Source organism: Centruroides vittatus, unplaced genomic scaffold, assembly GCF_030686945.1.
Source record: "Centruroides vittatus isolate TY-2023 unplaced genomic scaffold, ASM3068694v2 contig_349, whole genome shotgun sequence".
Lineage (NCBI taxonomy): Eukaryota > Metazoa > Arthropoda > Arachnida > Scorpiones > Buthidae > Centruroides > Centruroides vittatus.
The window spans coordinates 21,299-44,566 of record NW_027122172.1 but is presented as its reverse complement, the minus strand read 5'-3'; the positions used below and the strand labels follow the sequence as shown (position 1 = coordinate 44,566).

At 37.0% G+C, this 23,268-nt stretch overlaps 2 protein-coding genes across 5 annotated transcripts in view; both read left to right on the top strand.

The window, feature by feature from the left end:
* Positions 1 to 21,716, top strand: part of ND-75 (NADH dehydrogenase (ubiquinone) 75 kDa subunit) — a 73,533-nt gene extending 51,817 nt beyond the window's left edge. For all 4 annotated transcript variants that reach the window (XM_067269240.1, XM_067269242.1, XM_067269241.1 and 1 more), the window contains 6 exons: positions 14,876 to 14,938; positions 15,016 to 15,171; positions 16,543 to 16,696; positions 17,948 to 18,123; positions 20,966 to 21,100; positions 21,395 to 21,716. In XM_067269240.1, coding sequence (XP_067125341.1) covers positions 14,876 to 14,938; positions 15,016 to 15,171; positions 16,543 to 16,696; positions 17,948 to 18,123; positions 20,966 to 21,100; positions 21,395 to 21,544 — 834 coding nt within the window. In that variant the 3' untranslated portion in view covers positions 21,545 to 21,716. The remainder of the gene's footprint in view (positions 1 to 14,875; positions 14,939 to 15,015; positions 15,172 to 16,542; positions 16,697 to 17,947; positions 18,124 to 20,965; positions 21,101 to 21,394) is intronic.
* Positions 1,033 to 2,262, top strand: LOC136974457 (uncharacterized). The gene has a single exon (XM_067269367.1). It carries the CDS (start codon positions 1,033 to 1,035, stop codon positions 2,245 to 2,247), a length of 1,215 nt encoding a protein of 404 aa, XP_067125468.1. The 3' UTR covers positions 2,248 to 2,262.
* Positions 21,717 to 23,268: the final 1,552 nt, after the last annotated feature.

Below are 23,268 nucleotides of genomic sequence, written 5' to 3'. Positions count from 1 at the left end.
AGCGCAGAGATGTGCCCGCCGCCCTCCTATAGCCAAATTATAGCCACGACAGATTCCCTGCCTAATTTGGCCATGGATTGGGTGCGGCGTTCACATATACAAAAAGTTGTCTTTGACGAACAGATTTAACTTCGGTCGGCTTAACGGTTTTGTGAAGGCGTCGGCTACGTTTTCTTCGGTCTTTATATGTTTAAGTTGAAATGTTCCTCCTTCTATCTGTTGACTTAGATATGATGCCAGTCTAATTAAATGGTTTGAGTTGTTACTCGTGTAGCCTGACTTTGCTATGGAGATCGCAGATTGGTTGTCACATAGCAATTGGATTATTCCCAATTTCCCAAACAGTTCTTCCAGAAAGAATTTAATCCAAATCCCTTTTTTGGCACAGCTTCCTAAAGCGTATAGTTCAGCGTCGCAAGTCGAAAGAGGGGTAACGGGTTGCTGCTTCGAAGTCCAATTTAATATGTTCTTTCCTATCGAGTATACGTATCCCATTATACTCTTTTCTGGGGGGGTTCTCCAGCTGGCATCAGAGAGGCCCTTGACATCTAGTCTGTCTGGTGTGAAGCGCAGCCCCTCGATGTGGGTTCCTGTCCGTGGTGAGGGGACCTCCCAGAGATGGTTTAGAAACTCTTCTTTACCATCCCTGGGATCTGAACGCCCACCCACGTGTTTGCCGTGCGTGGTGTCCCGTATGCCGGAAAGGGGGATCCTGGTAGTTGAGGGGCAACATAACGTCCCCAACACACTGCTTTGGCCTTTGCTTCGGATAAACGGGAGGCTCAAATCAGGCTCCGTTTGAGTCAATCGGCTGGTCGTTGAGTCATTGTCGACCTCGGCTTGGAGTCAACCGATCGATGCAGACCGGGCGGACACGTCAGACAAGATGTGCTTTTCTTGACTGCATTGTGAGGGTATAGCTCCTGGGAAACCCTGGTGTGACGGTCTATGGGAATCTCCCATGTGACGGCATCCCCTTGTTGGGCCCCATGGTGGGTGGGGTTACCGGGAGCTGAATAATAATTTTTCAATATGGATTCACTAAAATCTAAAACACCATGTACCAATGCATCACCACCAAGCGATTTTATTTCCACCAACCAACCAGCCTACCTTATTGTTCATGCTACGGGAGAAACATCTCTGTCGAAATGTTCTCCTTTTCTAATACAAAAATTATTTGAATCAACCATTGGGCATCTTAAAAAAATCCAAAAATTGAGGTCAGGAGATTTACTTGTAGAGGCAGCCTCTCCTCAACAATCAGCAAAGCTTTTAAAAACTAAATCTCTAGGAGACATAAATGTCACCATCACACCACACACAAGTTTGAACTCGTCACGTGGTGTGATATCTGAGATCGATCTGATGTCTGAAGATGAATCAGATATCCAGATCAATCTTTCAGATCAAGGTGTCACTGCTGTCCGACGCATCTCCATTCGTCGTGATGGCAAGTTGATACCAACCAAACATCTCATTCTCACTTTTGGAAAGCCAACATTACCATCATTTGTTACTGCAGGATATCTGCGCTGCCCAGTTCGACCATACATTCCAAACCCGCTGCGCTGCTTCAAATGCCAGCGGTTTGGACATTCTCAAACATCCTGCCGAGGAAAGAGCGTATGTGCACAGTGTGGGACTGAAGGTCACGAGAGTACCGATTGTAAAAGTATCCCATGCTGTGTGAATTGCAAAGATGCCCATCCTTCCTACTCCCGGAAATGCCCTGCATGGCAGAGAGAGAAAGAGGTTCAGCGGGTAAAAACTGTCAACAATTTATCTTATCTAGAGGCTCGTCGCATGGTCACTTCAAGTGCACCAGTGAAACAGAAAACATTTGCTGCTGTTTTGAAGTCCACAAACACACGTGGGGTTCAGACAGACATTTCCGTTTCACCAAATGAATCTCTCACTTGCCATGCTAGATGTTTATTAACTCAATCCAAAGAAACAGAAGAAAAGGAGAGTATAAAGAAAAGAACACCCCTACCTAAAGCAGGGGTAGTAACCAGAAATGTGGGTTCAAAAAAAGCTAATAAGAACCCACTCAACAAACAAAAATTAAAATCAGCCCTCTCTAAATCTAAAAGATCAGAGACTCAGTCTATGAGTGAGTTCTCCGACTTCTCAGATGAGGAGACTAATAAGGTGGTTACACCACCAGCCTCACCTCCAAAAGGCAAATCGGCTGTAAAATTAAAGAGGGATACCTTTACAAAGAATGCTGCTTTAAACACATAATGGATTATAAAATAATCCAATGGAACTGTCGTGGTTTCCGCAACAACTTTTCTGACATTAAACACCTGACATCGTCTACTTTATCTCTCTGCGTGGCACTTCAGGAAACACATTTGAAATCTGGAGAAAGAATTTCTTTAAAAGGATTCGATCTCTACCGTAAAGATGATGACAGCCACACCCGCGCCAGTGGAGGTGTGGCTGTACTGGTTTCAAACCGCATCCCGTCTTTACCAGTACAAATAACAACAGAGCTGCAAGCCGTGGCAGTCAGAATTTCAATCGGCGTTACTGTCACAGTTTGTTCCATATACTTGCCACCAGATGTCAGAGTCAATGATGATGAATTGGATGCCTTGGTTGAACAGCTGCCAACTCCATTCCTTTTACTCGGTGATTTCAATGGTCACAATCCAATGTGGGGCAGTCCCGACATCAATCGTCGTGGCAGGGCCATTGAGAGATTTATAGGCAATCACCAACTGTATATATTTAATACCGGAGAAGTGACATACTTCCATGCCCCAACAAGAACATTCACTGCCATTGATTTATCATTAGCCAGTCCGAACTTGTTTTCAGCATTTACATGGGGGGTTGGATCTAATCCACTTTCTAGTGACCACTTCCCAATATTTCTAAAATACCGAGGCAGAGAAAGCTGTGAAACAGCCCGTCCACCACGCTGGAAACTTGAAACAGCAGATTGGCCTGCATTTTCCTCTTTGGCTAACGTCACTGAGGAAATGGTCAATACTGCTGATATCAATGATGCAGTCGAAGTTGTCACTTCCAGTATTATTCAGGCAGCCGAAAAAACAATGGGGAAAACGTCAACCAGATATCCAAAACATCCGAAACCATGGTGGGATCAAAATTGCGAGGCAGCATTTAAAAAGCAAAAGAAAGCATGGGGGATTTTCAGAAGATACCCCACTGCTAACAATTTGGTTGCTTTTAAGAAAGCAAAGGCTAATGCCAGAAAAATAAGAAGGCAAAGCCAAAGGGATTCTTGGAGGAAGTATGTTTCTAGCATAACATCTTCCACCAGCTCAAAAGCAGTCTGGGATAAAATCCATAAAATCAATGGAAAATATGCTTCTCACTCTCTGTCCATGCTGGAAAGTAATGGCACAATAATCAGTGACATAAAAGGTATTGCTGATTTGTTGGGTGAAACATTTTCGTCTTCATCCAGCAATATTATGTATACAAGGGATTTTCAGGCTTATAAAGTTCAAACTGAAAAACAATATCTAAACTTCCACTCCCCATCTAATGAGGAATATAATGTGCCATTCAGCAGAATAGAACTATGTACAGCAATCTTTCGCTCGGGGAATACTGCTGTAGGGCCGGATAAAATCCACTACAGCATGATAAAAAATCTGTCAGACAATTCCCTCAGTAATCTTTTGAATCTGTTTAACAGAATATGGACAGAACATACTTTTCCAGACTCTTGGAGGCTATCTATTATCATTCCCATACCCAAACCAGGTAAAGACCACAAGAATCCCTCTAGTTACAGACCAATTTCTCTGACTAGTTGTCTTTGTAAACTTTTCGAGAGAATGGTAAACAGACGCCTGATGTTCCTCCTAGAGGAAAAGAACTACTTCTCACCACATCAGAGTGGATTCCGTAGGAACAGAAGTACCACGGACAATCTAGTAAACCTTGAAACATCTATACGCGAAGCGTTTGTAAGACGACAGCACTTAGTGTCTGTGTTTTTCGATATAGAGAAGGCTTACGATCGCTGCTGGCGATATGGAATACTCCGTGATCTGCATGAATTTGGACTGCGGGGTAATCTGCCAATTTTTATAAAAAACTTCCTGCAGAATCGTAGATTCCAAGTCAGGATGGGCAACACTTTTTCTAGGCCTTTCACACAAGAAGAGGGTGTTCCTCAAGGTTCTATTCTGAGTGTGACTCTGTTCCTAATCAAAATTAATAGCATAGCTAAGTATCTTCCTCCCAGTGTGAAACACTCCTTGTATGTGGATGACTTTCAGATCTCCTGTCAGTCTACTAACATGAGTTTTATTGAAAGACAACTGCAAACCTCCCTAAATCGCATAGACAATTGGTCCAAGATCAATGGTTTTACTTTTAATGCAGAGAAGACCTCGTGCATCCACTTTTGCCGAAGGCGTGGTTTGCACCTGGACCCTGAAATTCACCTAAAGGGGGTTAAAATTCCAATGGTCAATGAAGCAAAATTTTTGGGTGTCGTGTTTGACCATAAATTGACGTTCTTACCACACTTGCGCAATTTGAAGAGTAGATGTTTAAAATCTCTGAATCTTTTAAAGGTATTATGCTGCTCATCCTGGGGAGCAGACAAATGTTCGATGCTCAGGATATATAGAGCCCTGGTTCGCTCTAAGCTGGATTATGGATGTGTTGTTTATGGCTCTGCGCGAGAATCTACTCTTCGGATGCTGGATCCAATCCACCATCAAGCATTGCGTTTGTGCACTGGTGCGTTTCGAACTTCTCCTGTTCAAAGTTTGTACGTGGATGCTTATGAGCCTCCACTATCTCTCAGGAGAGAGCAGTTGTCTTTGTTCTATTATATTAAACAGAAATCTCTGGCTAAACCTTCAGTTTATTGTAGAGTATCAGATACTCAGCTGAAAAGATTATTTACAGCTCGCCCAAGTTGTGTCCCTACATTTGACATTAGAATGGAGAATGTAAGCAGCACGATTGACCTGGACACAAGCAACATTTCACAGGTCGAGGTCGATAATATATCACCTTGGTCAACTCCTGTGATTAATGTTGACTTTAGCTTAAAGCAGTTTCTAAAAGAAATCACCCCAGACTATGTTTATAGACAGCACTTCGCAGAAATTCAACATCGTGACAGGAATTTAATTCCTATATACACAGATGGATCTAAATCGAATGACTATGTTGGCTTAGCCTTTGTTTGCCAGGATGAAATTGTGGCAGAGCAAATAGCACCGAAGTCTTCCATTTTTACTGCGGAGTTGCAGGCTATTTATTTAGCCCTAAAGTATATAAATAGGAAAGGTCATCGTTGCTGCGTGATTTACACTGACTCAGTTAGTGCACTTCAGGCTTTGATCTCGTATGAACCTAGTTTTCACTCCATAGTGATTAAAATTCGTAAGCTGATTTGCCATCTTTTTGCGAGGAATTTCTCTATAAAATTTTGTTGGGTCCCAGGCCATGTAGGTATAAGAGGGAATGAAGAAGCTGACGCAGCTGCAAAGTCAGCAAGTCCTTCTCAGCATACAATGCATATTGAAGGAGGTGACTTGAAGCTAGTTGTTAAAAAACGACTAGAGGAGAGATGGCAAAATGTGTGGAACGCACAAGTCCACAATAAACTACACGAGATCAAACCTGTGATAGAAAATTGGACACAGAAGAAACCTTATGACAGGAGATCTGAGGTCATTCTTACTCGTTTGAGAATTGGACATACTCGACTGACTCATCAATACCTTTTGAAGGGTGATGACCAGCCTGTATGTCAATATTGCAACTGTAATGTAAGTGTTAAGCACATACTGAGCAATTGCATCGCCTCTGAACGGATTCGTAGGCAGCATTTTGGAAATGCAAGTTTTAAAGAGATTTTGGGCCAGAGGCCAAATGTTGATAAATTATTGAACTTTCTAAAAGTTACAAATATTTATAAAGAAATTTAATTATTTAATTATTTATATTCATATACATGTTGTTGTTATGCACAGTTTAACTGTTGTATATTTTTGTTATTGGTTTTTGTTTTGTTCATTTTTATTGTTATTTATGTACCTATATATACCATGTGTTGTGGCGCAGCTTGGCCTATGTGGCCCTTGTGCCAATAAACTTTAACCAACCAACCAACCAACCGTGTGAAGCGCAGTCCCGTCGATTGTGTTCCGTTTAGATATCTGAGTACGCCCTTTAATGCAGTCAGGTGAATATTTCTTGGATCTCTGGTATATTTTGAGAGTAGGGTTACTGCACACGCTATATCGGGTCTCGTGCGTGTTGCCAGGAACATCAACGAGCCTAGCATCTCTTGGTATAACTTCTGATCCCACGGTTTTGAGTCGTTATATTTTTCCAGTTTAACGTCTGGATCAAGTGGGGTACTTCTTGGCTTGCAGTCTTGCATTGAGTATTTCTCTAGTATGCACTTTACGTAATTTTGTTGTTTGATTACTACCTCTTCTTTTCCTTTTATTATTTCCATGCCTAGAATATTCTTCGTGTCTGGACTTTCTTTGACCTTGAATTTTCTTCGTAGTTTTTCTAGTAGTTCCTGTAAGATCTTCCTGTCAGTAGATATAGTTATTATATCATCTACATGTATTCCCAGGATAACTTTTCTAGTGCCTAGTTTATAGATGTACACACACTTGTCAGTTTGGAAGTTCTTTGCGCCGATCTCTATTAGATATTTGTTGAGTGTTTGATACCAGATTCGGCCACTCTGCTTTAATCCATATATGGCTTGATTCAATTTGCATACTTGCCTTTGGATTTTCGTATTTTCTACGTATCCCTTGGGTTGTTCCATATATATTGTTTTGTCTAACCTTCCGTACAGATATGCCGTTTCTATGTCTAGGTGGTTGACGTCATAGTTGTGCATAGCATCGTATATCAAAAGTCCTCTAAGACTATCCGCTTTCATAACGGGTGAGAACATCTCGTGGAAGTCAGTTCCGTATTTTTGGGAGCATCCCGTGGCTACTAGTCTGGCCTTATATTTTGTGCATGAGGTCAAGGGGTCGAGCTTGATGTTGTATACCCATTTGCATTTTAACGGTTTTATTCCCTCTGGTAGGGTTACAGTTTCCCATACATTGTGAGCCTTTAATGATTGCATCTCTTTTTGCATGGCTTCAATCCATTTGTCCTTGCTCGGTAGGTTCATTGCTTCCTCGTGACTGTTTGGGATTATGACTTTCTTTCTGATAACAGGACTCTGTTGTTGGGTCGATATGTTGGATTGTTTGTGTCCTCTGGTATGTCTTCTTCGACATCGGAGTCACTTAGAGGTGGTTCATAGTAAAAATTTAGAGGTGGTCTAGGTCTTTTCCCTTCAATTGGAGAGTGGGTTTCCTCTATAAGTTCATTTTGGTCGTAATCTGTCTCGATTTCGTTATCAGGATTTGCGACTTCTGTATCCTCTATGTCCTGAGCTGTAGAAGTTGAATCGGTGCCCTGCCTCTCTATATCGACTAGGGTATAGTCCTGCGTTGGATTCGCTTGTTTTTGGAGGTCTTTGCCCCTTTGGTTTTCTAGAAATTTTACATCACGTGACTCGATTACGGTCGTAGTGGTAGGGTCGAATATTCGGTAGGCTTTCCTACAGGATAAGTATCCCACAAAAATTCCTAGTTTCGCCTTTGAGTCAAGTTTACTTCTCCTCATCTTGGGAATCCAATAATATGCTGTACAGCCGAATACTTTCAAGTGTCCTACAGTGGGTTTTCTTCCAGAGAACAATTCCTCGGGGGTCCTCTTCATGTTGTTCTGGGTGGGTGTCCGGTTGCATACATAAGTGAAGCAATTCATTGCCTCAGCCCAGAAGTTTTTTGGCAGTTCCGCTTCTATTAGTAGCGCTGTGGTACCCTCGATTAGAGTTCTGTTGGCCTTTTCTGCCACGTCGTTTTGAGCAGGGGAGTAGTAATTAGTCAGTTGATGGTTAATACCCTTATCCTTTAAAAATGTCCTTAGGTTTTCGTTAAGGAATTCTCCCCCGTTATCAGATCTGATTTGTTTGACCTTTCTCGAAGTTGCGTTTTCGACGTTTTTTATGAAGTCTATGATTTCTTCCGGCGTTTCGGATTTGGCTCTTAAGAATTTGGTGAAAAGTTTTCTTGAGTAATCGTCCACAATGGTGAGTACGTACTTTGCTCCTCCCATTGATTCATCTCTGAAGGGTCCGACTAAGTCAAGATGTAAGAGATCGAGAGGATTTTTTGACTGTTTTGTGATCACTGGCTTAAAGGGCTTCCTGGTGAACTTTGCTCGAATGCAGGTATCGCATACAGGTGTGTTGGATTGTGGTACGAGTGGGAATTTGTGTACCATCTCGTTCTTGGCTAAAATGTTCATGTAATTTCCATTGATATGGCAGAGTCGCTTATGCCAGGTCTCCCAGTCATTATGGTGGGATTTCATACTGTATGACATGGCTGGGGGTCCTGAGTCTAACAGTATATAGGTCTTTCCACTTCTTGCCCAACATGATGACATTTCCTCTTTCGTCAAGTATTTTACAGTTTTCAGCGTCGAAGATTATCTTGATTCCCTCCTTTGCCAGTTTGTTTACAGAAATTAAATTGTTGCTCAGATCTGGGGTGTATAGTACGTCTTCAAGAAGTAATCTATTAGAGTTTTCGTCTCTTATTTCTGCGACTCCTATGCCTTCTGAGTATATGACATTATTATCGGCCATGGTGATTGTTTTTCTGTCTTCACTCATGTTCTCTAACCATTGGCGATTTGGGGTCATGTGACTGGTCGCCCCACTGTCTATGATCCAGCATGTATCTGGCTCACCGTTTGTGTATAAAGTCATTAATCTCTGTCGGTTGTTATCCTCATTAGCTGATTTTTCTTTTCTCTGTCGGTTATCGTCCTCTCTAGCTGAGTTTTCCCAAGCTATTTTAGAAGTTTTGAAATTTGATCTTCAGTTATCGAGATCGAAGTAGTTATCTCGTTTGTCTCTATTCCTTGCTTTGTTAATCGGGTTCAACCAACATTCAATTGCCTTGTGATTTGGTTTACGGCAGATGTAGCATAGCATTTCCCTTGTTCGAGATTTTCTTTGTGCATTGTCTTTTGGGGTTTTGTAATTCGGTGGGTGATATGCTCTGTAGGCTGTGAGGTTTTCCCTCTGTTTGGGCCCATTTCTTTCTTCATATCTTTCAAAGGTTTTTCTCACATCGGAGATCTTGGGGTCCTTTAAGTTGTCGAATTGCATGGCAATTAGGTTGTACTTTTGCGGTAAACCTTTCAATAGTGCAGTGATGAATTCGTCGTCTTCTATTTGAGCTCCCATTATCCTAGCACTCTCTAGAAGTTTTTTTCCTCTTAATAGATAATCTCTCCATGTCTCGTCACGATTCATTACTAATCTCGCCACATTGTTTCTGGCCTCTATCGCTTGTTTCCTTAGGTCCCCTTCATATCTTTCTCTTAAGTGGGTCCAAATTTGTTTTGCCGTTCTACACGTTAAGATAATAATAATAATAATAATAATAATAATAACTCTCCCGTGGTCACCACCTGGTCGTGGTGGGAGAGCCCAGTAATTTTACTGATCCATAGGGCAATGCAGGCTGGAGCATAAGCTCCTGGTAGGGACACCCATGCCAGTAAGGTCTATGGGGAGAAATGAAGCTAAGAGTGACCACACCCACATTCTGTGGAGATATTCATCATGGTAATAACTAGATCAAAGTGTGATACCGGCTCGGACGTCGCCCGGGTTAACAAGGTCCGCGTTCGTGGGTTAGGCAGAGGCTCACGTTCGAAAAATAGGCCACAGTCTCCCTTGGTTACCGGTGGCGAAAGCAGCACCGGCCCAAGCATGGCTACTGCAATGCCCTCAACAGATGTGAGGAACCAACCCAGCCTTGGTGTTTCTGTGGCAATGCATCCACAGACCACAAAGGCTGGAAAACCACGCCAACGGATGAAATGGACAGTAGAAATGAACGAGTTTATCATCCGTACTTATTACACCATCACAAAACTCGAAACAAACATGACAGCATACAGACAACAACTACACCATAGATTCACACAACAGTATCCTCATCTCACTGTCACCGAACAAAGGGTTGTTGATCAAAAAAGAACAATTATACACAACAACCTTATTCCACAAACAACACTTGAACTTATCAAACAACAGGTTGCTGATCAAATACATCAACAGACAGAAACATCTAACATTAATGAAGATCATGTAACCTGTCAGGATAATCCAGCAACAAGCATTGATAATGACACACATACAACAATTACCACTAATGATACTACAGACACTTCCTCATCCATCACTGATAACATAGACATGGATTTAGTTAATACGCTCTCACTTATATTTCAGGAAACACTCACTAAATATACAGGCACAGATCCCACACAAAGACCACGAATACCAAAAATCAACACGTCGAAGGAAGTAGGAAAAACACTAAATTATGTAAACACTCACTTACTACCACACTACATTCATTCAATTTCTACACTCGCAGACATTCATACATTAGTTTATGCTGGGGCAGTCACAGTAGTGACACACCATGGACTGAAAGTACAATCACAGACAAATACACAGAAAACACAATTCTATCACAAGCCTGCCTGGCAGAGAAGAATAGAAACACAAATAAATGACATTAGACAGCAATTAGGCAGGCTAACACAATACACTAAAAACAACATAACACCCAAATTAAGGAAACAGCTCAAAAACATTTTTAAGAAAATAAAAACGCACACAAAACATGAACATCACAACACACACATTACAGAATACATTGATACACTAAAACAAAAACTTGCTGCCAAAGCACGTAGACTCAAACGATACAAAACATGTACACTACGAAAACAACAAAATAAATTATTTACAAACAATGAAAAACTCTTTTACAGACAAATTAATAACAAAGCAAACACTGATACACAGCACAGTGGCACACCAACAGAAGAAGAACTCACAACATATTGGTCTTCTCTTTGGTCCAGTGCTGTCACGCACAATGCTGATGCAGGCTGGATCGAGGAGGAGAACAGAAACTTGCACAACATACCAACTATGCCCTGTGCTGAAATAAACATACATGATTTCCAATACACTGTTAACAGAACACACAACTGGAAGACACCTGGTGTAGACAACATTCACAATTTCTGGTACAAAAAGTTCACATCACTGCACCAGGAACTAGCTAAACACCTAACACACATTATCATCAATCCACAAGACATGCCAAATTTTCTTAGTCAGGGCATCACCTACATGAAACCTAAAAACAACAATACCACAGACCCCACACAATACAGACCAATTACATGTCTCCCAACACTCTACAAATTATTGACATCCTGTATCGCAAACAAAATATACAAACATGTTGAAGAACACGACATTCTAACAGAACAACAAAAAGGTTGCCGTAGAAATCACAAGGGATGCAAAGAACAGTTACTCATAGATTCAGTCATTCTACGGCAAGCACACAAACAACACAGAAACATACACATGGCATATATAGACTACAGAAAAGCATTCGACAGTGTTCCACACAGTTGGCTGCTACATATTCTACACATGTACAAAATACATCCATCACTCATTACATTCTTCCAAAACACTATGCAGCACTGGAGAACAACACTACATCTCAGGGTTAGTAACACTTCCATACAAACAAACCAAATCTTTATTAGGCGAGGAATTTTTCAAGGAGATTCCTTGAGTCCTCTCTGGTTCTGCCTAGCCTTGAATCCATTATCCAACATGTTAAACAACACACAATATGGCTACAATATCAGGCATGAAAAAACAACACAGTATACACTGTCACATCTCATGTACATGGATGACATAAAACTTTATGCATCCACACAAAAACAACTTCATCAACTCCTACAAATCACACATTCATACACCAAGGACATACAAATGGAATTTGGCCTAGATAAATGCAAAACAGTTCACATAGAAAAAGGAATCCTGAAGAAAGAAGATTTTGCGCTTGGAAATGGAGACATAATTGAATCCATGGAAGAGGGCGAGTTCTACAAGTATTTAGGATTCCAACAGGCCAAACTAACAGAACATACACAAATAAAGCAAAGATTAATTAAAGAATACAAAAGTAGGTTAAATGCTATTCTCAGAACACAATTAAATGCAAAACACACAGTTAAAGCAATAAACACATATGTCATCCCAGTACTCACATATTCTTTTGGAGTTATACATTGGACTCACACAGATCTCGAGCAACTCCAAAGGAAAACAAGAACAACACTTACTAAGCATAAACAACATCATCCTAAATCCGCCACAGAAAGATTAACCCTTCCACGTAAAGATGGCGGACGTGGCCTGATTGACATAGTTAACCTTCACTACAAACAAATACAGTCACTGCGAGAGTTTTTCTACAAGAAACAAGAAACATCACAATTACATAAAGCAGTAACTCTAGCAGACTCGAATAACACACCATTAAACTTACACTCTCATAATATGGACACAACACAACATATAAAAAGCATAGACACCATTAAGCAATCGTGGGCTCGAAAGGCACTCCATGGCAGGCATCCTTACGATCTGGCCCAGGATTTTGTTGACAAAACTGCGTCAAACAGCTGGTTAGCTCGGGGATGCCTCTTTGGGGAGACGGAAGGATTCATGATTGCCATACAGGATCAGGTCATAAATACTAAAAACTACAGAAAACACATACTCAAAGATGCAACACTCACAAATGACACATGCAGAAAATGTCACATCATGCCAGAAACTATACAACACATCACCTCTGGTTGCAAGCTCTTGGCACAGACAGATTATTTACACAGACATAATCAAGTAGCAAATATAATACACCAAGAGCTTGCAAAGAAACACAAATTAGTAGACATCCACGAACCATACTACAAATACATTCCACAGACAGTATTGGAAAACAACACGCACAAAATGTACTACGACAGAGCCATAATCACAGATAAAACAATTTACCACAACAGACCAGACATCACACTCATTGACAAACACAATAAAATCACATACATTATAGACATATCCATTCCAAACACTCACAATATACAAAACGCATGCACTGAAAAAATTAGCAAGTACACAGAACTCGCCCAGGAAATAAGGCATCTGTGGAGGATGGATAGGGTGCTTATTGTACCTGTTGTTCTCTCCTCTACAGGTGTCATATCACACACACTACACAAAAGCCTGGGCACATTAGAATTGAATAGAAACACATACATCACACTACAGAAGGCCACTATATTGAATACATGTCATATTGTGAGAAAATTCCTGAATACAGACACACACACTGATACACTTTAATTTCTGTTTTGGTTACTATGCCTTGACTTTGGTCCGGCATAGTACACAGCCACTGGTGTTAACCGAGTATATCTCACTTAACCCAACAATAATAATAATAAGTGAAAGGGGAAGAGGCCTTACTCGGAGGTATAGCCCTACAAGAAGAGAGGAGGGAAGGAGGAGCCAGAAGGTGGGAAAGGAGAGGTGGGGGGATTAGGAAAGGAAATAGAGGAGGGAAGAGGAGAGCGAGGGTGCCTGCTGGGAACCGCCTGTTAAGACGTAGAAAGGCAAAATTACAAAGTACATTTACAGAACCTAAGAATTAATAGGTGGGATAACAGAACAATAATAAAGGCGCCTTGGTATGGCTTACAATACAATTGCAAACATAGGATGGTGCCGGTGAGAGTAATGAGGAGGGAGAAGCACCCTATTGGAGATACCAAATAAGTCCTTGAAGTGTGGCCCTTTGAAGGTTGCCAACCATGTGCCTGATGCTATGGAGCCTGGCTGTGGTTATCCGATGAGATAGCTGGCATGTTGGATTGAGTAGCAGTTGGGAGATGATAGTCTGATAAATTTAGGTTGTTAACGAATTTGACGAAATTGGTGTATATGTCCTTGTCCTCCAGGAATACACGTTAAGATAAGGGCCACTTGTGTGTCATCCATCGCGCATGTTAAAATACCTCTGGCCTGTGAGTTCGTTTTTTTCCATTTCGCCTCTTCGGTGGGATCCGTAGGTGGGTCATCTATTAACAGATTTCCCAGATCTCTACTTTCTAGGATGGCCATTATACGGTACTTCCAGCTTGTGAAATTGTTACCCGTAAACTTCGGTAACTGACCATGTCCTATTTCGGCCATTCTATTCGTTATAAAGGTTCGGTTTCTAAGATAGCAAATTTAGGCTTACCGTGGCTGGTCGTTCAATCCAGTTGCATCAACGCTGGAATTTTCTTCCTGGGCCCATAACCTTTTGTTACGTTAATGTCGCATGCTAGGATATCTATATTCTCAATTAATCTAGTCGTTTAAGAACATAACAACTTTATTGTCAACTATAAAGAATTTACCAGCTCTACGTGAAAGGTAACAAGCACACCTCGTGGGTCAAAGGTACAAAAGCGCCCTCTCAGCGCAGAGATGTGCCCGCCGCCCTCCTATAGCCAAATTATAGCTACGACAGTCACTTGAGTGATGTCATCTTATAAGTCTAAATGGCAAATTATATTCTATGAAATCTTGTATTAGAAAATTTCTTAATAAACATTCAAAAGATAAACCATCTATTCATAATTGCCTGTTTCCCTCCACATCCTGTATAACAACAAGAAATTAAATAATGTATTTTATAATAAATGTTTGCAAAAATTAATTTTCAAATATAAACATATTTGAAAATTAATTTTTGCAAACATTTATTATAAAATATTAAGGAAATTTTAAAAAGTTTTCAAATAAAATTGTACAAATATTAAATATTTTTAAATATTAAATCAATATTTTAAAAAATTATTTTAATTTTAATAGCATTTTGGTGATTCTGTCAATCTGTTAAAAGAATTTTCTGAAGGTATTCATCCAGCTTGTAAGGTAACTTCTGATAATGTATTTATAACATTAAATTTATATAATAATTTATAATATAAAAATTTGTTTCTGTATTTCAGAAATTAGCAAATGCCAAAAACCCATTAATAATTGTTGGAAGTGCCATACTTCAACGAAAAGATAACACCTCTGTTTATAGTGCAGTAAGAAAGTTTGCCGATCAGTGCCAATTGAAATGTAAAAGTGATTGGAAAGTTTTAAACATTTTACATCGAGTGAGTATATTTAATTAAATATTTGGATTTGCTCACATATTAATGGTAATTTTTTTACTGTATTATCCACTTTTCATTTAAAAATCGTATCTTTGAAAATTAAAAGAATAACATCTTTTCAGATATTTATTTTTATATATTTTTGCTTGTGATTATATACTATGTCCTCACAAGCGAATAAGTTTCAGACTTTATTGCACATGGACAAAATGACAAGTGATATGATAGGGTAGCATAGTTGCAGTGTTTTCATCACATTCTAGTTCTGTAATTATCAAAATAATTACAGAACAGAATAAGTTTCACATCTAATTGTATTCTAATAAATATTATTGTGAAAAGCAATCAGTCAAAACATTTTATAAATTGTTTGAAAAGCAATATAGAATAATAATATAATAAAATTATAATTAAGAATATAGAATGATTCTGAAAATATCTACAAACCAAAATTCCATAAAAAAGCTTTATTATCTTTTGGTGTTAAAAGTGATAACAGTAAAATATAAGCAATTTCTATGTAGTAATGAATACATTAGTGTACTGTATTAGTGTTGAGTGTATTGGTAACAAATACATTTTTTGAGACTAAAAGAATCTAGTTTATGAAACATAAATTAACATTCTAAATACTACCTCATGGGTTTCTGGTTCCATATTATTATCTATATTAAATGCTCATTTGGGTAGCTGCCACCTGTTTAAATGCACCACAAAGGAATGTTTCATCCTTTATTAGGACAGTTTCAGCTTCCTAATGAATATCTGTCATTATTCAAATATTCATTCAGTTTGAACAGTGACTGATATCAGTGAAGGATGAAAACATTCCTTCATGGTAAATTTAAACAGTTGGCTACCTGAAATAAGTAATTAATATAGATACTTGTTTAATAGTTGAAACATTCCCAATATTTTTAGAAATACTATAGTCAAATTTATGTAACTAAATACAGAAGGTATTTAGTCAATTGGTTATATTTAGAATATATGAAGGACTGTCAAAATTGCATTAAAATTTAATACTCTTCATCTATATTTTGTCTAAATTCTACATTATGAAACTTGCATGCACAGACAGTTTCTTCTACTTTCATTTGATCACTCTATATATAATAAATTTATAACTTGGGGAAGTAGCATGAGGAGTTTGGCAAGTCTATAAGTTAGACTCGGCAACACTAAACTCCTTATACTATTCATTGCGAATTTTATCGCTCTATATTTATATATTTAAATATGCTGGTGTTTTTTACAATATTAACTTTGTTTTTCTCATAACAAACATGTTACACATTTTGATTAGGATAAATATATCTTGTTATATTTATATGAATATTATAAAGAAAAAACTTATTTTTTATTGTTTAGGTAGCAAGTCAAGTTGCTGCTCTAGATATTGGATATAAGCCTGGAATTCAGTATATACGTGATAATCCTCCTAACGTATTATATTTGCTTGGAGCTGACGAAGGTATTATTACAAAAAATGATATTCCTGAGAATTGTTTTATCATTTTTCAAGGTAATTAATTTTTGTAAAAATTGTAATTATTTTTATTTATTAATTATAGCTCCAATTTCATAAAAAATTAAAAAGTTATTTTATTTATATTGATTTTGTATTCATAATTAAATTTATATTTAGTGATATACTAAATATATTAGAGTAAATAGCTAAATATATCTTATCAACTAAAATATGCATTACCTTTCTGGAAATAAAAAAAGAAAACAAAATCACAATAAAAAATAATACAAAAACTGATTGATAAATATGATTGCTAGCACAGTGTTCTGTTAAATGCAAATATAGAAACTTGTGACTGAAACTATTTAGTAGTCACAAGTGTGTAGTCTGTATACACAAAGTCTCAGTTGATTGTGTTGTATCAAATTTAACCCTGTTAATTAAACATGAACTTGTTTTCCTCGTTCCATGCAAAGAAGTGATCTAATCTAGTAAAGGAGAAACAATCAATTTCGTATTTTAAAATTTTATACTCTGCAAATACATGTATTTGCCAGAATATAAGGTTTCACAATGCAAAATTCTAGTTCTGGTTTCAAAATCCAAAATTCCAGTTTTTTCCAGTTTTTCTCTGCAGTTGCATGTACTGTACTTTCAGAGTAAGACTGGAAAGAACTAACTTTTTTGCATCACATCAATGCCAAAGACCTTATTTATCAATTAATCTCTATATGTTTACTTTCACAACAAATAATTGTAATGATTTCAAGATACATAAAGTTCATATAATTTTAGAAAAATCAAATTTTATATGTTCAGATAGTATTGGACAGGTGGCAAACGTTTTTGAGCCCGCATGTCATATAGTAAGCATACTTAGCTTTAAAGATGTTTATGCTTGTCAGAGTTGTAGACTTCGAATAACAATAGTTAAATACATTAAACGAATATGCTTTAATTAGAATAAATGTAAAAAAGCTGATTGAAAAAAGGATGATCAGGTGATAAACTGAAAGGAGGATTGAAAAAGACAGATGATAAATCAAAGTCATACGGTACATTATGTGCCAGATGATTTCTCTTTATGTGCCACTTTGAGCATGCATGCCTTAGGTTTGCCACCTCTGGTATAGGACATTATAATTGTAATTTTGTTGAATTGGCAGTTGATTTATAATGCTAATTTAAACAATATTTTTTCAGTTAATATTGTTTATTAAATAATTACTTTAATAATATCTATATATTTTTTAAAATTTGAGTTTCCACTTATTGGAATAAAATAAAACATGAATATTTATTCAGGCCATCATGGTGACAGAGGAGCTGAAATGGCTGATGTCATTCTTCCTGGTGCTGCTTATACTGAGAAACAGGCAACATATGTCAATACGGAAGGTCGGGCTCAACAAACAATCACTGCAAATAATCCACCTGGATTTGCAAGAGAAGATTGGAAGATAATTCGAGCACTTTCTGAAGTAAATCTGATTTGTTTTGATTAATGTTGGCACAGAAGTTATGATATTATGGATAAGTTATTAAGAAAGTATATTCTGTCACAAAATGTTTTTGACATTGCCAGAGACTGCTTTTCTCCTGCAACACTCAGAAAACAGCTCTTGTAATATTATCAGGTGCTTATTAAGAAAGGCTTTACTATTGAACACGAGCAACTTGTAATCAGGGAGGAAGGATCATAAGGATAAGTAAAACACTTTATTCAAAATACTTATTTTGACATAGAATTTATCAAAGCACATGTTATTATTGCATCTGAACATGGAATGATGATACATGAATTTCTTGGTGTTACTGTGTTTCTAACAATTGAATTATTAATCAAAAAGAGGAATTAAATGTACTGATTAGTTACACATTCATTATTGTTTGATTATTATATAATTTCTATAAATTGCATTTGATTAGCATTTTAAAATCAAAGGTGCAATGACCAACATCAGAATAAAGTAATAAATTAATTGTACATCATAGAAATAATGGAATATCAATAAAGATATTGCATCTTTGTATGGAATTAGTAGACAAAATGTTTACATTTTACACTGTTATGAAGAAACTACTAAGTAATATTTAAATTATTATTACAAATATACAATCATAGTGATATGGTTCACTCATCATACAATATTATCTTTCTAATATTAATGTGTACAGATGAATAACCAAGTCACTTTAACAGCAAATTGACATGTCATGTTTACAGATTATATGTCTCTGTATGGACAATAAGTTTGTCCCTTTGGTTCAAGAAAATGGAACTGATCTCTTCAAATTATATAGTTTTGGCAAGAACATTCAAAGCTTCCTAAGTGATCATGTCAGGAAGTTTCTGTCCCTATGCATTGATGTCAAAAACATTTTGTTTTGTGATTGACTACTGTACATGTATATGATTAAACTATACATCCATTCAAATAAATTATATATGCATATACATATATACATACGTACAATTTTCTGGCTTCTGCAACAATCAAGTCTATCTTTATAGTGATATGGGGTGATTTTTAATGCAAAACTTTAATAAGTTTTCAACTGAATGAGATAGAAATAAAATTTGAAAATTACTATGTAGTACAATGTTTACATTTTTGATGTTGATGATTGATTAATGTTAACAGTCATTTTCGAAATAGTGGTGCTCACTTTAGAATGTGTGTTTACTGTAAAGAATTATTATCAAAATTCTAATTCTCCAATTGGTGCAGTGCTAGCAGAGTTATTGGGCCATTCTTCTTTTCGAAGAAGAAGAATGGTCCGATAATGGTGATTTCAAGAAAGACCATTATTGAATGTTTCAAAAGTTGGTGAAAAACTATTATTGCAAGCAAAAGTGGTCATTTTAAAAACATAATTTTTTAAATGGCAATAAAGTCTGTTTAATGTGCTTTATCTCATATAGTTGAAAAGTTATTAGTTTTCTGAAGTGAATGAATTCAAAATCATCTTGTATAACACACACCCAGCCCAGAAGTTGATGAGAACTTTCAGCTTGTTGTGGTGACTCTCGTGTCCTATCTTTTAGAACCATTATTTTAGCAGAATAACACTTGGTCACACATAGTTCATGTTTCCCAGGAATTAGAGGACATTGTTGTGGGATGTTGCTATGTAGGGTAACTAAGTTGTACCATTTCTGATACACCTATTACAAAATAAATCAATTATTTTGCTTTGAAATCTTCCTCTCTCTCTCTCTCTCTCTCCCTCTTATATATACAAGGTCTGTTCGGAAAGTTTATGAACTTTGCAAATAGAAATTGTTTTCATTTACCTAGAAGCTAGTCAGTTTTGTCACCTCTGAAGTAGTCCTCTTCTGAGTCTATGTGCTGAATTCAGCATTTTTATCATGAAAAAAATGCTTCCTGAAATGCTTGTTTTGGGATGATGAGCAGTTCGGCTAGCAAAGTTTCCTTAATGGCATCAATGGATTCAAAATGGTGACATTTGAGAGCAGATTTTAATTTGAGAAACAGTTTAGTCAGGCTAATTTGGAGGTTGGAGAACAAGTGGTGTCAAGTTCTTGGCCAAAAACTCTGTTATCAGCACTATTGTGTGGATGGGAGCATTGTCACAATGTTGTCCTCTCCAAGCAGTCGGTCTTTTCTTTCTCCCTTCCCTTCTGGAAGAAATTCCTGTTGAATGACACATCAGAATCGAACAAAACAAGCCCCCCACACTGACCAAACTTGTCACCCCTTTTTGGGTCACGATAAAGATTTTCCCACCCACTGCGATGACACATTTTGTTTCTACGTTGTACCAATAGATCCATATCTCATCCCCAATGATAATGTTTTTCATAAAATTTTTATCAGACCTAGTCTGTACCAGAACTCTTCACTCAATTGCACTGATGGAAAGAATATTGCAAAATGCAGTCAACATGTGTTTACACAAATGAATGTAACATAACAACAAGTGAAGAACAAACTGTTTTTGGCAGCTTGTACAAAAAACTTGCCAGTAGAGAGCTGTGCAAGCTGCATTCAGATTTAATTGTATGTTGAGTGTAATTAATTAAAAAGACTGCAAACTTCCAAACAGACTTCATGCATGTAAAATTTCATAGCAGTGAGTTGATTCCTTCTAGTTGCAATGCTTTTTTTTGCTAAAGGGGGTTTCACATACACACAGGAATGTGCTTCCAATATTTTAATTATTTATAGTTAGATGATTGAAATAAAAGATAAGGATACACTCATTCCACCTTTATAAATGTGACATAAAATGTCAGCATGAATATAAAGAATATATTCCTAGAAAAATTTGGTTATTACAAGTCGAAGTATTTTTCAGATTATCGGTCAGGTTCTTCCATACGACACCTTAGACGAAATAAGACGAAGAATGGAAGAGGTGGCACCGCATCTGACTCGGTACGGAAAAATCGAAGATGCAAATTTCTCGTCACAAGGAGGCGAACTCTGGAAGGTATTTATTAATTAATGCCATTCTTTTATTTGAATGTAAATAGCAAAGAATACAGATAAACTAAAATGTTTTCAGTTTTGAGAATTCTGTATAAAATTCTGTTAATTCTTTATATACAAATATGAGAGATCCTATAACATCTGTTACTAATTAGTATTGTTTTATCTTTAACTCAAATATTTTTCAGATATTTATTAATTCCCAATTTAATATAAAAGTTTGTTTTCTGTTTTCCCTAATAAATCATTTTAAATTTCTATTTTACCATTAAAAATGTTTATTATTATATTTCAGTCCACAGGATTTCAGTTTGAAGCGGATCCTCTACGACCCCAACTCGAATTACTAACAGATTTTTACATGACAGATTCGATCAGTCGTGCCTCTCCGACAATGGCCAAGTGTGTCCAGGCAGTCACCAAGCAGTTACAAAGTTTGTATTAAATGTAGAAAAGTATGAAATACATTTTCCCGACAATAGACATCTAAAGTGATAATTATCATAATGTACATAATAACTTGTATTTATTAGGTTAGAATATAAGATTGTCAATTACTCTGCAATGCTAAATGGAAGTAAATAAAATCTATGTAATAAAATATTATGTATATGAAATGTTTTCTTTATTCAAAATAGTTTTTTTAAATCTAAATAAAGAGGTTTTACAACCAATTTATTTTTTACGGTTGTCTGTCATGTTAGTAGTAGAGGTTTGACACACACTGATCACAAAATTAAATTCATTTTTCAGATCAAGATTGTCGAGTAAATTAAAACAAGACAATTTGAAATTGGTTTATTGCACACACTTAAAACAATTTAACCGACAATGCAATTTTTTCCCCCGTATTTCATTTGCAACAATGTATAATTGTATTTTTACTAACTTCCTATGCCCTCTATCAGATTATACCATTGTTGGTCTATTTGCATGCCATTTGATATATTTATTAGTGTATTACTATTACACTCAAACCTGTTTTTGTGCGGTTTTTTTTTTGTGTGGTATATGAATTTCAATCAAATTGGAATACCGCACAAAACATATTGCACAAATAAAAAATCGCACAAAAACAGGTTTGAGTGTATTGCTATTATGTTTTATTATCTCAACATGTTCTTTAAATTTGCGTTTGTATTTATTTTTTTCGTGGTATAAAAATTTTAATATTACGCCTATTAATTTTAACAATTTCGCAAAGAGGTAACAACGTTTTTGCTACTAGTATATGAAAATTTAGGTTAATGTTACCTTAGGTATCCAAGATGGCGGACCTTCCGGTAATCTCGATCCAGGTTACTTAGTGACGTCAAAATGGAGGGAGCTGCGAACTATCGCGTTGTGTTATGCAAATTAATAGTAACGACGCATTTCGTGTAGAGTTATCAGCGGGAAGTAGTAACAGGTGTGATAATTGTGTCGATTCGAGTGATTTTTGATTTCACACGTAATTTTTTTTATATTTTTTCTTTTCGAAGTTTTTCGTTTAATATTAATTGGTTAGTTATGAGTTCTTTCGATATTTCTTCCCAAGAGTTTTGGGCAGCGTGCACCACCCATAATTTCTATCGAGTGCTCGAATCGGAATTTTTTGAATTAGGCATGGACACCAGAATCGATAAAGGTTTTAAATTTGCGGTGAATCTAGGATTACGGCGTATTGAGGAAGTGTGTAAGAATTGTTCGAATTCGTGCAAAATTTTTTATCGACACAACCGAGATTGGTGTGTGATGAGATGCAAAAAATGTCGAAGAAATAGTTCTGCATTCGAAAGAACTTTTAAAGGTAAATGTGGAAAAATATGATGGAGTAGAATCTCTTCTTTTATATGGCATTACATTGCATTGGAACGCTCTTCGACCACTTCGGGTATTGCCGTAGGCGTTTCGAATAAGGATGCTGTCGACTGGTCCAACCATATACGTTTTATTACGCTAGTTGCTCTGCACAACATGACGTCGTTTAAAATCGGAGGTCCGAAGAAAACCGTCGAAATCGACGAGACTGTCATATGTAAACGAAAATATGAAAAAGGCCGCAAACTAAAAAGTACAAAATGGATTGTAGGGGGAATATGTTGAGAAGACAAGAGTTGTTTTATCTGTCAAGTAAACGATCGTTCCGAAATCACGCTAAATTAAATTATATCGAAATTTGTCAATTCG